Source organism: Bombus huntii, chromosome 12, assembly GCF_024542735.1.
Source record: "Bombus huntii isolate Logan2020A chromosome 12, iyBomHunt1.1, whole genome shotgun sequence".
NCBI classification, from domain to species: Eukaryota; Metazoa; Arthropoda; class Insecta; order Hymenoptera; family Apidae; genus Bombus; species Bombus huntii.
The window spans coordinates 8,584,884-8,600,910 of NC_066249.1; the positions used below are offsets into that span (position 1 = coordinate 8,584,884).

Here is a 16,027-nt window from a genome sequence, read left to right on the forward strand (position 1 = left end):
AGAGTCTACGGGGACCACGAAAAACTAACGAGTAAATTATGGGGCGGCTGCTCGTCCTAGCGTGGACGAATCGAGGGGAAAGGACGGTTTACAGATCGGGCCACCGGATAACTTTCAGCACCATTAATGTTCTATGGGTGTTTACGAGCCGCCGCTTGGCGGCGACTATGTCGACCCTACTTAGGGACAAGATCGATCGCGATCTAAATACATAACTCTATTTGTTACGCGCTTGAAGATCGAAATAGAAAATTGATACACTCTGCGAGCGTGACGAACGTTCTTCGGGAAACTACCTGTCGCACAAGAACGATATTCTAAAAGATGGATCGTGTGAATCAAGAGCAAAAGTTATCCAAAGGTGATGTTAAATCCAAGGTAGTATATATATAAAGAACGAAATTTGAGATCCAATATGAGAGCAGATGGCCGCCGCGTCGCAAAGCTGGATATGGCGCGCACACGGTAATAACACGATATCGAGGACGGATCGAAACACAGAGAATGACTTTGATCCCCGTCACCCGCGAAAGTGGTTTTGCACGAAAATCGCTCGACGTGTATGCTCGTTGCCATCGAAATTCGATGAAACGGCGAAAGTCGACGATGACCGAAAAAAGCGCTATGAAAATCCGCTTACGTCGAAACGCTATTCCGCGTGGAGTGTCGCTCATGTCGGTACAGGTATTCTTTAAAAAAATATTTTTAGCACGAACAAAACACGCCGGTGTAGAGGGAATAGGGAAAAAGGAAACGTTAACGAAGTAGCTGGATAGAAACGACTAAAAAACATTTCCAAGAAGCGTGTTACACGTTCCGTGACCGTGCAAGAAATTCATTTCGAAGCGCAAAAAACTGACGGAGAACAAATAATCGACGTCATGTTGACACGAAAATGATTTTCAGCGTGAGCGAAACGACACGACACGCCGATTCCCGCTAACTCGAATCGGACGATTTGCCGCTAATGCATGCCGGGACATCCGTGATCTCGCATACTCGTTCGTACCCGGCTGTAATGTATTCATCAGGACGGATCTGTGTGTATCGGCACGATCGCCGTCTTCTGACATCTCTTTTGAATGTTACTGCAGAGGAGGAGAGGGAACCGCTGCAGAGACGATTCGTATTCGTCAGTGCGTGCGACGAGATGGAGACAGGGCACGTTTTGAACTTGCAATTACGATATCTCGGGAATCTGGCGCGTCATTATTAGAGCCGATAAAAAAAAGGGAGAAGAGAGAAAAGGAAGGGTAGAGAAGGGGGATTTCTATGGGCGCGAAATAATATTGTCGGATTCGTGCGCTTTCGAAATCCATAACTTTGAAACTATCTTTGTTATAGGTAGAATTCAATGGACCGAAATTGTTTTTTTTTTTTTTTTTATGTGATTTTATGTATAGACTGTACACGTTACGTTAAACTTTCTCGGGCAACGGTATTAACATAGATGTACAAATATTCTGTAGTTATTTCATCTAGGCTTCGAGCGTTCTAATTTGCTTACCATTCTATGTACATCGTCGGTATTACTGGTCAATGAATCGCGAGCTCGACGAGACTCAGACGGAATTCTGTCGCTCGTTAGAAGATGAAAAACATTAAAAAACGTAACAGGATATACATGGAAAAGGACGGAGGAAAAGAAAAACAAAGAAATAGAGGTAAAAAATAAAAATCATATTGCAACAGCCAGTCGCTGAAACATCGTGGTAATTACGTGTTTAACACAGACGATTTTATGTTGCAGGGAGGTCGGTATTCCTGCAAAAATTTCGGCTGGAATAACGAAATGAATGCAGAATCGCTTCGAGTCGGTCGAGTGGCCCACTCGAAACGAAATACGATGTGGATGCGAGGATCCGCGCCGCGTCCGGAATATTTTTCATTTAAAAGCATTTCATTTCGAAACGCTCGATATTTTGTCGTGTGTCTCGCCGTTTCGAAATCCCTCGGGAAATCCGATCTATCGAGGACGCGTATTATTATCACACGAGAAACGGTCGAACGACAGAGTTTAATTTAATCCTTGCCCCTCTCCCCTCCTCCTCCCACACCCACTCCCACTCCCCCTCACTCTCTCCCTCTCTCTCTCTCTCTCTCTCTCTCTCTCTCTCTCTCTGTGCCTTCCTCCTCTTTTTTACCCTGTCTTTTTCTAGAAATGTCTTTCTTCGACGTTACTATTTTTCTGGTGCGACTCGTTCGATGTATTCGGACTAATATCTTTATGTTTCTTTTTTTAACAGGCAGTTACCTGATTTTGAGCATTCTGTTCGGCCATCGCCTTCTCCTTCGCTTGCCTCTTGCACTTGTATCGGTGATTTTGAAACCATATTTTCACCTGTAACGTGAAAAAGGAATTGTTCCTATTAGTATGGAATTTTATTGGCAGAAATGATTAGAAAAGAAGAAAAGGAGGTAGTAAATCGCCCGTACGAAGCCTATGCTAATGAGAATATCTTTTTGACATTTCTGAAACAAATAAAAATTGAAAATATCAAGAGCAAGCAGAGTTCGGATTGCGATACCAGATGCTTCGAGTCGAAATTTTCCTTTTTCCCCGTTTCTTAAAAAAGCTGGGACGCATCTTTGACGCGCGGACTGTCACCAGGTAGGAACTGAAATATTTTTACAAGGGGGAGCGAGTGCGAGCCTTTTGTAGCGTGTGTACGTTTCGAGTAATCTGGAACGATTCGTGGCCCCCTTGAATTCATAATCCATGGTTATTATAAGTTTGTTATTTCTACGAGAGGGATTTAACGCTTCGCTCACTTTGCTAGATACTTTGAACAACGATCTTTTCACGCCTCGCTATCGGTTTCTTTTCGATACATGTTTTATTTTACATTTTTTTTTCTCAAATTTTAATTGATAATATAAATAAGTAAAATAAAGAATAAAAATCTCTGCTTTCTCTTAGAAAGCCCATGGATTTTAATCCTGTTTCATCACGCAATTCCAGAACGACAAAATGGATGATGGCGAAATACCAAATTTCTGCCAATCGAATTGCCAGAAGCGGAAGTTCTGCCGGTTTAATTTCTCCCATGCACGATGTCAAAAGGAAAACGCAGCAGTTTTATGAAGTTTGGGCCTAGGAGCAGTCGTGCTCTCGTTCAAAATCGCTTTTACGGCAATTGAACGCGATTAGGGAAGCCGACCGTGCGGACGGGATCGAAATCGGCATCTGCTTATGACAGCGGCGCGTTATAATCCGTATTGTACATTATGCCACGTTCACAGGGGCGCGTCCCGATCATCGTGGCATTGTCGTCGAGCGACGAAAACAATGCCCTTCGTTTCTGTCGGCCGATTTAATCCTTAACACGAGCTTGCTAGGATAACGTCGCTTGCGTTAAATCGTTGGCCACGTTTAGAACGTTATACGAGTATTGCGACCGTATCCGCGATGATCCGGTAAAACTGCTCAGTTCGTTTGTTAGTTTTGCTTTTTCTTAGCAAAAGAAAAGGCAAAGTCTTTCTACGGTAATGCGTGTACAAGGATTAGCGCGTAGTGAATGGAGTAGGGATGCATTCACGAACATAAGGAAACAGCAGATCGAACGATTTTAAAAAAAGGAGGACAAAGGAGTAAATTAGAGGCATGTGCGAAAGGTACGCCTAAGCTCGATCTTTATCGCACGTATCAAAGGCGAGTCCGACCTATATGTTGCCTTGCCTGTAACCTCCTACTCGAGTGGTTGTAACCCGCTGCGATCCCCATGTGTAGCCGCCCCGTGTAACCCCCATTGTCGGAGTTATGCGCGCCGTAGAATGCAACGAAAGCACTTTAAGGGGCCCCGCGCAGTAGACCGTGTCTCAAGAGCCTGCCACCGTCTGTCTAATTCTTTGAATATTAGCGGGATCGACCACCCTCGAAAATTCTTGCTCCCCCTTCGAGGCAGCGCTCGTTCGCCGCCTCGCGTGTACGCCACGAATACCGATCGTTCTATGACGAACACGATTTTCCAATTGCCCTTCTCTCGAGTGATTACCCATTACGATATTTCCAGGAATACTTGTACCTGCCTGTTACAATAATCGATGTTTTAGTTTATCGTCTTTTACGAGTTGGCTCTTGAATTAAGCGTTATGGGGAAAAATCAACAACTGTTGTGAGCGTCGAGTACCAACGAGCGAGTAAGTATACGTTTTACTCATTTACTAAGTAGTCTTCTATGTCCCTCTAAACTCCAATGCTTGTTTTATTTTTTAAAAGGTTTCCCGAGTAAAATTAGTTATGCTTTCAGTTTTAATCTGTTATCGAAGCTGTTAGCGAGAAGACGGCAACGACGATTAATAATACATCTTCAAGAACCGTGGACAGCATTTACTTTTTACAAATACATCTCTAGTCCCATCTGTATTTGATCGCGCCTTATCAAAGATCAAAATTTTCCATTGGAAACGTCGGCTCCGATTAATTCAGCTCGTTCCCGGCAGCGAGTATAACGCGCATAAATCACTCGTAATGGAAGAAGGTGACGACTGGTTGTAAACAACGGAAAGAAAGGGAAGGAGCGAAGGTCGCGAAGAAAAGCGCTTTGAATCCGCCGGTGGTGAGCCCTTCCGCGCGACTTTCCGCGTGTGTTTTGTAGTACGACTGATGCGTAGGGCGGAGAGACCTTATCTAAAAGCCACGAAGAGGTACTAGACGAGGCAAGTACTCTCTCGCCGCTCCCATTCGTTAATTCCTTTTCCACCGATAATCCACTCGTCGAAGCCCGTGGAGTTTCGGGCGTGCGGCGACTTCGAGAGGTCTACAAACAGCCTTGCTTGCCTCAACGCGTTCTTGCATTCTCCACTTTCGCGTGTCACCCGCTCGTTTCGCCGTTCCTTTTGTCCTGGCTAAAACCTTGTTACTGTTTTCGCGTTTGACTTCTTTCGAGCAACTTTTGCATCCGCGGATCGTGACTCGTGTCGTGAGATTTGTCGTGATGAGATTTTAATCGAACGATCGACGCTATACAGAGAATGGGAAATATATTATCCGGAAAATGTGCAGAACTTCCAGCAATTCGTATTGAGCACGTATCGATATCTGCGATCGTGTTCGAGCCATAAACGTATAGGCAACGACAGTGAAAGATCCGACGAGATGAAGACGGGATGAACTGTCGGAGAGAATTGTTATTTCAAGGGAACGGCCTGTCCGTCAGTCCGTTTGTCCGTTGCTCCCGCAACGGCGCGGTGTGTAAACAGAGAAAGTTGAACGAGATAGGGATATAACTGGTGTGTACTCGCAGACCACGGAGGAAAGAAATTCGTGGCGAATACCGACTCTCGACGAGGAGAGCAACTTTCGTGTCTATAAAGTTTAGAAACCAAGCCGAGCTTACGAATAACTGGACAACTCGATATCACCTTCGTCGGTACGCGACTCTTACTTTGAAGGCAATCGAAAAATTTATTATCTACGGTATCGCGTTATTATTATTTCGTTTTTCTTCCATTTCCATTCTTCCCATTTTTTCCATTCTTACGATCGTTAAATATAAAACCTATTCTTTCAGAAAAAATAATCTATCAAATGGCTGCTTGTACGAAACGAATGAAAGGAAAGGAGGAACAACTTGTTTATTTTCGATGGGTACGACGAATCCGATGCGAAAAGGCAGCAGGGCCCGCAGGGGTCCGACCGAGGTTTACTCAACACCGAGAAAGGGGCAGCTTAACTTTAACTTTCGATTAACTCGTGGTTAACTCTCGTTCAGCCAGGTAAATGAAACGCCTCCCGTAACCGTTCGAGCGGATCTGCGAACACCCTGCGCTTTTCTTCTCTTCCGCATACATCCTAAAAGGTCTGCCGACAAAGACCTGTCGACACGTTCCTTCGAGCTAATTGACAGTAACGAGCTTTTTCACGGCTGATTTAAGCTTGACAACTTAATATTGACCGTAGAGTCAACATTTTCAAGAAGTTGCAACCAAAATAACAGCCTTCTCCTAGCATGCTATATAATAGATCGCATAGAAGCTGTACAGAAGTTTTCGAAGCTCCTGTTTCAACGCAGCTTTTCCTGCGATCATCCTCGACGAACGTAAACCTTTTTAAACGAATTCCTTTCCACCATAGATACGGACATCAGAACCTGAACTTTGTTCCATTTCGCTGATATTTGAACGATTCGATTCCACTCGGAAAATTTCCAGCTTTTAACCGGCGATTATCCATTTGACACGAGGTCGCTTCCGCACGGACTATTCGTCTCTTACTTCGACGTTAATTGGCGTATCGAATAGCGATAAATCCGGAGGGCAGTTCATCAAAGCGCGGCGGAGAACATGTAACATTTGGGAGGAACATGGAGTACCTGTTTGGCTTATGTTCGACAGAGGCCGGAGTTCGTACATCCGTTCCGGCAGGGAGTATGCGGTTAAAGTGGACGATTGATCAAGTTAGCGTAACGTCATTACGTCGCGTACATCGAGGGTTCACGCAAAATCACCACCACCACCACCACCACCACCATCGTAAGCAACCGAGTGGTATCGGGCGTCGCCACCCTTCGTGGCCTCGCTAACTGTTTCCTCGGGCAATTTCATCCGACACCAACTTTCGACGGATTATCCGTTGGAAACCCCACGCAGCCTCGGGCTACTGGATAATTCACGGGGCTCGTTTCGATGTTGCTCGAAAGAAAGACGCGTGTAATTGACGAGAATTGCCACTCGAGGTGTTCCGAACCGTTTCTGAACGCATCCGCTGGCCTCGGGCAGCGCGGTTGATTGTCTTCTCTAATCTATTGTTGTTAGGGGTGTACGGAGGATGTTGATATTCCTTCCTTCCTTCCTTCCTTTCTTCCTTCCTATTCTCTCGGTGTAATCGAGCTAGCGTGTAAATTGCACGCGTTTTTCGATTTTTATCTCTACCAGTTTACAAAATGATTTGAATTAAATAGGATACCGAAATTTTGTCTTTTACAAACAGCGTGTGATATATAAGCGAACGAAAGGGGCTGTTTTAGAATCTCGGATATATCCCTTCGTTACTATCAACTATTCTTCTATTAAATCGACAATTACAATTATTTGCAGAGGGAGTTGGCGCGAAGGAAAAATCGCAGGAAAAAGGGATTACATTTGCGAGGCTTGACTTTAGTCACAGATGTGTTTCCACCGCAAAGTGCAAGGAACCGCAACGATGAGCTTGCGAATACCAGGATCAAGCAACGTCAAATTATGATTAGGGCTGTTAATTGTCCCGTGTTGACTCTTCTGAGTGGTGGCCCGTGGGCAAACACGATTCCCGCCTCCCTTTTGTTGTTTTAACTCAATACCATCGGCCGGGGATGACTTACCGATTACTAGTCGGATGTCTGAAAACCTGGGGTCTACGGCCCGGCAAATAGAAATGACTTTCCAGTTTCTCTCAAACGAGCCAGTGAACTAATTCGCGTTCAACGTGAACGAACAAACGTCTCTTCCTCGTTCTTCAACGATGGAAGGTGAATACATGCTTTAAATTTCTCCAAAATATATAACTTTTGTGTTCACACACTTTGAATATTGGAAAGGATAATTTTTTTAATCTCAGAATACTTTACAGGGAAAGAGAGAGAGAGAGAGAGAGAGAGAGAAAGAGAGAGAGAATTGTATCCGATCAATTGCATTTACAAATGTCTAAACAATTTAAAGAAGAAGATTTGATGAAATCGCGAGGACCATTGGACCAGCCTTTTCGCTCGTGATCGCACTTTTCCGCCCTCTAATTTCTTCGTCGTTTCACGGCAGGGATGATCCAATAGCCTGGGAAGCGGATGTTTGCGGTTCAAAATGTATGCACCCTCGCATACCGTCCCGGAGGTGCAGCGAGATTACAAAAGAACGGGTCCGCGCAGTTCTACAGTACGCGTAGCGCAAAAAGAAATTGGTGGCGTATTACGCGACAGGCACGTTCGAGTGTATTTACAATACACTCGTAAAGCTGCCTCTTCGTCGCGATAATTGACGCAAACACGGCGAAAAACTCATAAGACGACGGCTGTATCGCGTAGGTCTGTCCGCATTGGGAGAACAATTGTTGCCGATTATTTTCAAACAGCTGGAGAGACTGCTTAGAAACACTAGCGGAATCCTTTCCGTTGCGATCGATGCACCATTTATGCGAGGTTTCGTCGTACAAGTAGAAACGTAAAAAACAAACGTAGGTATAATTTCTAGCATTCCGTTAATATCATTACCTTACAACGTAACCTCTTCTAATCTAAGATTTTTACAGAGAGACTTTCGAAACACGTTAATATTCCTCTAAATACCGTATCAAAAGTTTAAAGAGTTGCAGGGATTTATGAATCTATCGTCGTTTTGATGCCAACAAATGTCACTTAAGATCTGCCAACTCGGCCGTTACCTTGACCAAAATCGATTGGTAAATTAAGCTAGTCAAGATCGGTCGTTGCGTGTCAAATAACGACCGATCTTCTTCTTTACCACGTTTCTACGTGTCTAATAGACTTATACGGATTCGTTTTTCTCTCAGGTCGTCGACGCTGCTACCTCAAGTGCTTGTAACCGATCGCCGACTTTTGCAGTGACCTGTAGGTTCCATGGGAAGACGAGGAAAAAGAGAGGAACGCAATTACGCCGGCCACATGCTGCCGGTGTGCGTGGCGATGGCGCGGTATGACGCGGGGGCGGCCGCAAAAGCCGACGACATATTCATGCGTGCGTTATTATGCGAGGGAGCCGTGAGTGCACTCGAGAGATACGCGCACGCGTTCCACGACGTCCAATTAACCGCACGCATTTCGTCACCAAAGGAATTTCACGCGTGGAACGCGCGCATGCCCGCCTCGATCCTTCAAGATCACTTCCGATATCTTCGAACATAGAACCTAAAAAAGGTACGTCTTTGCGGTGATATGTTAAGTAAAAGATCTCCGTTTCTCGACTACGTAGCTCGTAAATATCTGCTGGAAATCTCAACAAGTCTAGACTAGTCATCTAATTCGAGCAACGTCTTTGAAATAAAAGAGGAACTTTAATCGTCACGAACAACGATATTAAATAGTTTTTAATGGAAATCGCAGGCCAGACACATTAGCTGTTTTCTTGTTAATTAATTTCTTGTGGCAAGATGCAGGGTCGACGCAGCGATCCTAGCACGTAAACAGCTTTACTCGCGGTTGTCGAAAACTTTCGTGGCGAGAAAATTTTCACGGCTGACACTTTTCCACGGGTGTTTCGTCCAGTCGACGATCCGTTTCCCGTCTTTGGGACGACGCTGTCCCTCTCTCTCTCTCTCTCTCCCCCTCACTCTCTTCTTCCTCTTCGTCGCATCATCCCCTACTCCCCATGTCTCCTTGGCGCGGGACACACAGATGCGTCCCTCCATTTTGCGCTCGCATTGTTACTCCAAGTGCAGTCTCCCCATTGTTACAATGGCTGGCCACTCCTGGCATTGTTGCCGGTATTGTTATTATTATCACTACTGTTACCGGTTGCGGCCGACCGGCGAATGGAGAAGAGGAGAGCCAGCTGCTTCGTCGAGTGCCGCATTAGAGGCAAATTACACTCCCTCTGGCCCGCCTTCCTCTCTCTTTTTCTCTTTTTCACTATGTCCCTCCAGGCTGGTTATCTCGTTCTTTCTCAGTTACATTCTGGATTTCACCCCTTTTTCAAGCTCGAAATTTCGAATGGTCGATCGGTATCGGATTCGAACGAAAGATGCCTACCGAATGCTATCAACCTCTCTCGAACATATTTCATACAACGACATTCTCTTCTAGCATTTATTATCAATCTTTTAGCTTCTTCGACGCTCGCCTAAAACTCCTAAGCTTTTTAGGATCGCTTTGCCAAATGAAATAGCGCATTGTTATGTCCTCGCGGTTACATAATTCAAGAATCGAGACCGCGTGAACTCGATACGTGCGATAATGCTCTTTAGAGCAGCCTGCGACAATTTCTCGGTCAAACCACCCGTCATATCCTATCCGATGATCGCGGAGCAAGAAGGCAGTGCGGAAAACGGGAACGAAGAAAAACGGCACGAGAAACCGACGTCATCCAGGATGCATAATTAATCGGTCGCTACGTGGACGAATTAAACGAGCAATTCGAAGCACGAAATTGATCGCAACAATTTAATCGCGAGAGGCCGCGCAACGGGTCTCCGCAAATTATGCCCGGTGAGTTACAACGAGTTTAAAGCTCGTTAAAACGCGAAAGACCGACCTGTGCGGGAGAGAGAAGTTAATTAGAAGGAAGTAAAAAAAGGAAAGAGAAAGGAAAAAGAAAAAATGAAACGTGATGGAAATGAAGGAGAGAGGGAGAGAGGGAGAGAGAGAGAGAGAGAGAGAAGAAGAGAATTTATATCAAGGGGAATTTAGACGGCCTGCCGCGCGGCTGGCGAGCATGGTGAAAGAGGGAGACATTAATTAAAGTGCAAAAAACGTGCGGCGAGTCTGATCAAAAGTTAAATAATTAATAGAAACCGCGAAGTTCAGGCGAGATCGCGGATTAATGAAAAATCACCGAAGTGCGGAATTCGCGAGTCTCGAAACCGGTGGACGAAACAATCGCCGCTCGCCTTCCATTGTTTCCTCTTGAACAATGACGATTGACGTTATTGTTAGCGCCAGCCAGATCGTCCACTGGCTCCTTCTGCTACGGCTTTCGACCGGCGAATGAAACGTTTCGAACGTCGCGTCGCGTCGCGTCGAATACCGGGACGATCGAGTTAAGGTGCTTCGACGTAAACATCCAACTTGAAAATGGGATTTTGGCTGCTAGAGCATTTCCATCGCGGTGAATTTGCGTTTATCGTTTTAGAGTTGATCCATTGGTAAAAAAGGACTTTGCAAAGTAAATGGATACTTTGAAAGTAAAGCAAATGCGAGCTCGCGAAACGGTTATATTCGAGGAGCGTTCGATGTTCTTAAAAATAAACTAACGAAAAAGTTTAAAAGCACCATCGCGAAATCCTCTCAAAAGATTAAAAGAGAAAGAGTATTTTTATTACTCGAGATTTTGGTCCTTTTTCGCAAAGATTCTATTTATATTTTAGTCACGGAAGAAAGGAAATTTGACGAGAAGGCTGCTTCGCAAATATTGTTCCACCTTCGAGCAACCCTGTATAAACGTTTTGCATGCTGTGTATAGATTAGAAAGGAATATTAGATGGTTCTATATGCACATGCAAGGGGCGGATCTGGCCAAGCTCGCTATAAATTTGCTCGTCCATCGAAGGAGCCTTTAATACTGTTTACGGATAGCTCAAGCTTTTAAGGTATTTTATCTTGTCCTTACGTAAATTGTCCCTTATCTGACGACATAAAAGTCGACTAGCACGGTAAATTTAATGTTCGAATTTCAGGATCAATTGGATCGAATGTTTTCTGTCCAAATATTACGCAATTGCAACGTGGAGAGACTATCGATAGCCGAATATCCACGTTCTAGACAGACATCGATGTTTCATCGTCGGAAGAAACAATAGGTTCGGTCGAAATAATGGAATATTATTCTATCGTAAGAAATTACAGTTGGAAAGAAAAAAGCGTGTAATGCATCTTTCCTACGGCAGTAAGATACACAAAGATGAACAAAGATACGAGGACGGGGATTTTTCAGCAAAGAAGATTTCTCGTCGGAAAAGCGCTTGCCCGGAAAAAAAAAGGAAGACGAGGGTGGAAAGAAGAAGGGGTAGGTACGAACGAACCGTGACAACTTAGCGCACGAGCCTTGCGATTCAACCACGGAGATAATCGTAATAATGGGTTTGCCTACCACCGAATCTACCCTCTTCGACTTTACACAGCAACCCCAATAGGAGGAGCACCGAAGAGGACTATGCGAGTTCAATGTCGTGCAAACACGCGAAACGCCTCGGCGATTCCTCGGCGAAATGATCGACAGGATCGCGGATCTTCTCTTTTCACGCGTGACACCACCTCTTTAAACGCCGTTTCTTGGGTCTCGTGGATAACGTTCGATATTCCGGAACCGATCGCACTTGAACGTAGAAACGACGAAACGAGTAAATTTATTTCAGCTGAAGCGACGTAATATTCCCGGAGAACTGCTACGGTTATGGAAAAAGGAGAAGATGATCGCTATTTTTGGCGGAAAAATCGAAAGGCAGCGAGAAATCTAAGCTATGTTTTTCGGTTAAGATTCGCGAAGAAATCGTAAACCAAAATGGTGACGGAAACAACGGACGCAACAACGAGAGAATGATCGAGATTCTCTATCGTTGTGTTCCTCATCGGGATCCATCGTCATCGAGCTGAACGAGCAGAAAGGAATCGGTGCTTCTCGTCGTCGTTCGTCGAGTGCTCGTCTCGTTACTCGAAACGGGGTCGATTTTGCGTGACGTTCTCCCGGAAACGATCGATGCGGCACTTTGGCCCGTCGATCGGGCAAACGACAGGCGGAAAATTCCTTTTTTTTTTTCTTTTCTGCTTGCTTCTCCTTCCTTCTTCCTATTTTTTTTTTTTCTTTTTTTTTTTTGGCATCTCTCGATTCTTCGCAAGCTCTCGAAAGTGTGCTCGCGTCGAACTCGTGGCTCGAGTGTCTTGAAGAGCGCAGATCGGTATATCTTCTTTTCGTTCGTTACGTCGTTCGACTCGTTAATTCAGTATCGATTCTCGATCGCGTCCCAAAGAATCTTCCTCGAGGACCGTCGAGTCCGCAATAGCCTTTTCTCGCGATGAAAAAATCTCCGTCTGTCTTCTCATTTAGCTCGACTACCTCGAACGTAACTTGGAAGCTTTCACGGATTTTCAGCTGTCTTTAAACGTCGCAGTTCGCTTGCAAAAATTATCTCGATCCAAGGAAACAGATTTATCCGTAGATTAATCGAGCATCGAGTATCGGAAATTTTGATTCGAGGATTTTGTAGATGGTTTTCGAATGGAAGAAAGTAAACACGCGATAAGAAAGATCTTCACGAACGGAACCCGTGATACCGAATTTTCCTCGGTAGATACATTTTTCGCGTATGACGCGAAGCTGTATTTCTGTAATATGTTTTCAAAACGAGCAGGTAACCCGAATGTCGTCAATCTCCTTTCAGAACGGAGTAGAACGTAATCTCGGAGTTTGTACAGCACTTCAAAGAAGCGATAGACATCGTACGTGGTTCCGTATGAAACTTATCCAAAAAATTCCTCATAGAATCTTTCGAAGAGAAAGAAGAAGAAGAAGAAGAAGAAGAAGAAGAAGAAGAAGAAGAACAAACAACAGAACTCAGACGATCGGAACAACAATTACCGATAATATTCGAGCACCACACGAGTCTCCGCTTCGCAGAAACGCTTCTCCCGCTCGTAGCAACGCGACCATGCTCCACTTCTTCCGACCTTTCCTCGTGTAATATCGCTTTCGAGACGGCGCGAGGGCACGTAAGATTCACAGAGCTCTCACATAATGATTCGTTAGTCTCCCCGTGCAGCCATCGTGGGCTACCTACGGAGAGCACGACTTCGTACGTAGACTTCGAGTGGCCGTAAGTGGATGGTACCGCAGGGTGGCGGCGCAGATACACACACACACACACACACACACGATACATCTACACGTATATACGACAAACCGGGAGCTCGTTTGGTCTCTATTTGTCCCCAGAAGTTCAAGAGTCCGCTATATATATACATATAGGTGCGCATACACGTAAGAATATATACAGGTATACACGCGTACACACGCGTACATATATAAAACCATCAACTCCCAGTCGCGTTTCGTATCTCTTTCTCTGCTTCGCTATCTCTCCTTCGAACGTCTCTTTCCGCGTCCCGTTTCCGAGGCTGGCCTTCATGGCCGGCATTCACGGCTCGGGCGAGATCCGAGTACCATCGAGTCCGAAACTCGTTATCGAAACTTAGGTGCGCGCGAGCGCAAAACAGCGGACTCGCCCCTGGCGAAAGCACGCGAAAATCCGCGGCTGATTGCAATCAGCCCTCTTTGCGAACTTCCGCGCTCGATTCCGCGTAGATCTCGCCGAGTCACGGACTCGGGGGAGCCCCGACGACTTCCGGTTTAGGGAGCAACGCGCGAGCGCACACCTTCCGCTCGGCATAGGTTGCGTTCAAAGTCTCGTTTCCATTCTCTTCTTGGAGTTAGCGAAAAGAATGGATAGAGCTTGAGGTTGACGACGATGATGATAACGATGACGACGATAGCGACGACGCCCACGGTGACGACGATGAGTTGTTAAAGAAAAGGGAGGAGAGAAGAACGAGGAGACGAAGTAGTTTTTGTAGAACAAAGTCCCTTTAGACTCTAGAGAACGAAGCTTGTCTCGAGCATTTTACGAAAGAACGTGGGTACTACGTCGATGCTATATGCTACGATGGAACGCTATGTTGATACGATACTCGACAACCTGATATTTGCTATATCGTATCGACTGAGAAAATGGTAAGTTGGCCGCTTTTGTTACGTTTTTGTCGTTGATAATTACCGGCAGAAAGTTCGTTCGAGATACGACGTTTATGAATGATCGTAGGTCGAAAGTACTGGATGAACGACAAGCGGATTGAACGGAGAGACGCGCGGTAGACAAAACGGCAGACTGAACGAGGGGACGAGCGACCAGGATGCAACCAATGAGCTGCGCAACAATTATTTATCGTTGCCAGACTGCCGCATCGTGCCGAGCAGACCTGTCTGCCCAATGAAGATTGCTCGTTAAAATCTGATTCTGGCGGACCGCTTTAAATGGCGACCGCCGAAACGATTCGCTCGAGCCGACCGAATCGGCCCCTGTACGAACGAAACCACAGCAACATTGGTCTAATTAAACACATTAAAATGTATATATATATGTCGGAGCGGACATTAGAATTAGGGTTAGGGGCGTGAAACGAATCTTCGTTTGGGTTACACGTTGTCGTTATGCAATAGAGAAGACATTGACTAGTGCAAATACGATTATTATAGAACCGGACAAGTAACCGCGGTAGTTGGGTACTCGAGAAACTAATGACAATGATCCTAGGTTCAATAACGAATCCGTGGTCGACGGGATGATAGACGAACGTACTCGCAAAATCTAAGTCGGACGCGTGATATTCACTGGTCGTAAAGAGTTACTCCTTTCATCAATGAGATCGCGAGCGAGAGTGCCTTTCCCGTCCCGATGATGCCACAGAGGAAAACTATAACGGGGTGTATCTAAGGATACGAGATCATCGGATTCGTCGAGAAAAGCCTTCGTTCAGAAAGTAAGGGAAATTGACGTTGCTGCTAATTGGTCAATCTCCATATCGGTGGTTAGAAAAAGATGCTAGCCGCCCTCGAGGGAAAGTTGTTAGTGGGAGACGCCGCTCGTTGAAAAATATGTCTCCCCTATCTTCCCGTAGTTGGGACAAAGACCGTTTGTCCGTTTGAAGGACTTTAGTTAACTAAACCTTAAGATTTATAACGGGCCCTCGGGGTAGCCGAACATGTACTGCGGAGACGCATCGACATCTGGCAATCATCTTACTCGAAGAATAGGATCTGCGCGTGGCGAGCCACGGGACAGAAACCGTTGGAACGTTTACTGTCGCGTGTCGCCACGAATATTTCCTTTAAGGAGAGCTATAGAATTACTCCATACCTTTGCTAGGCAAAGCGTTCATCCCGTGACCGCGGCTACGTTCGGCGACTGACTGTCGCCTCGAGCCCAAGCTCATTATCACGACTCTCGAACAATTACAATCGGATTGAATAACTACAATTGTTCAATTACAGCTATAGTAGACTCTAGGTTACAATGTTGCGGGATTATCCAAAATTCCAAAGGCTCCGGTGTTCTTTCATCTCCGACATATATATACCGTATACGAGTATTACGAACATGGGAAACATCCTGAACAGCAGCAGTTTAATTTAATAAGAAATAATACAAGCCAAAGGAGTAAATAGGTAACGGAGTAAAGTATATCGTCGTAACAGTATCTTTTAACGAATGATTAATGTATAGAAAAAGCTTTAGCGCGTTCAGTTTAGCCGGGAGAATTAATTTTTGATGGCCTTTTACTCGAGGCAATTTACTTTTAAGGAGCAGTTTACGTTTACTTTCGCGAGACTCGTC

General features: G+C 45.3%; 1 protein-coding gene and 1 long non-coding RNA gene across 2 annotated transcripts in view; one reads left to right on the forward strand and one right to left on the reverse strand.

Annotated features, from left to right (window-relative positions):
- The window catches only part of LOC126871566 (homeobox protein Nkx-2.4-like), a 32,178-nt gene that overhangs the window by 7,684 nt on the left and 8,467 nt on the right, over positions 1 to 16,027 (reverse strand). Inside the window, exon 3 of the mRNA XM_050630505.1 lies at positions 2,255 to 2,341. Within this exon, the coding sequence (XP_050486462.1) occupies positions 2,255 to 2,341 (87 nt within the window). The remainder of the gene's footprint in view (positions 1 to 2,254; positions 2,342 to 16,027) is intronic.
- On the forward strand, positions 2,350 to 15,763 carry LOC126871589 (uncharacterized). The gene is made up of 8 exons (XR_007691690.1): positions 2,350 to 2,611; positions 4,014 to 4,140; positions 4,251 to 5,372; positions 5,514 to 5,718; positions 7,039 to 8,146; positions 8,222 to 8,371; positions 8,483 to 14,367; positions 14,456 to 15,763. It is a non-coding gene; the product is annotated as an uncharacterized LOC126871589 (long non-coding RNA).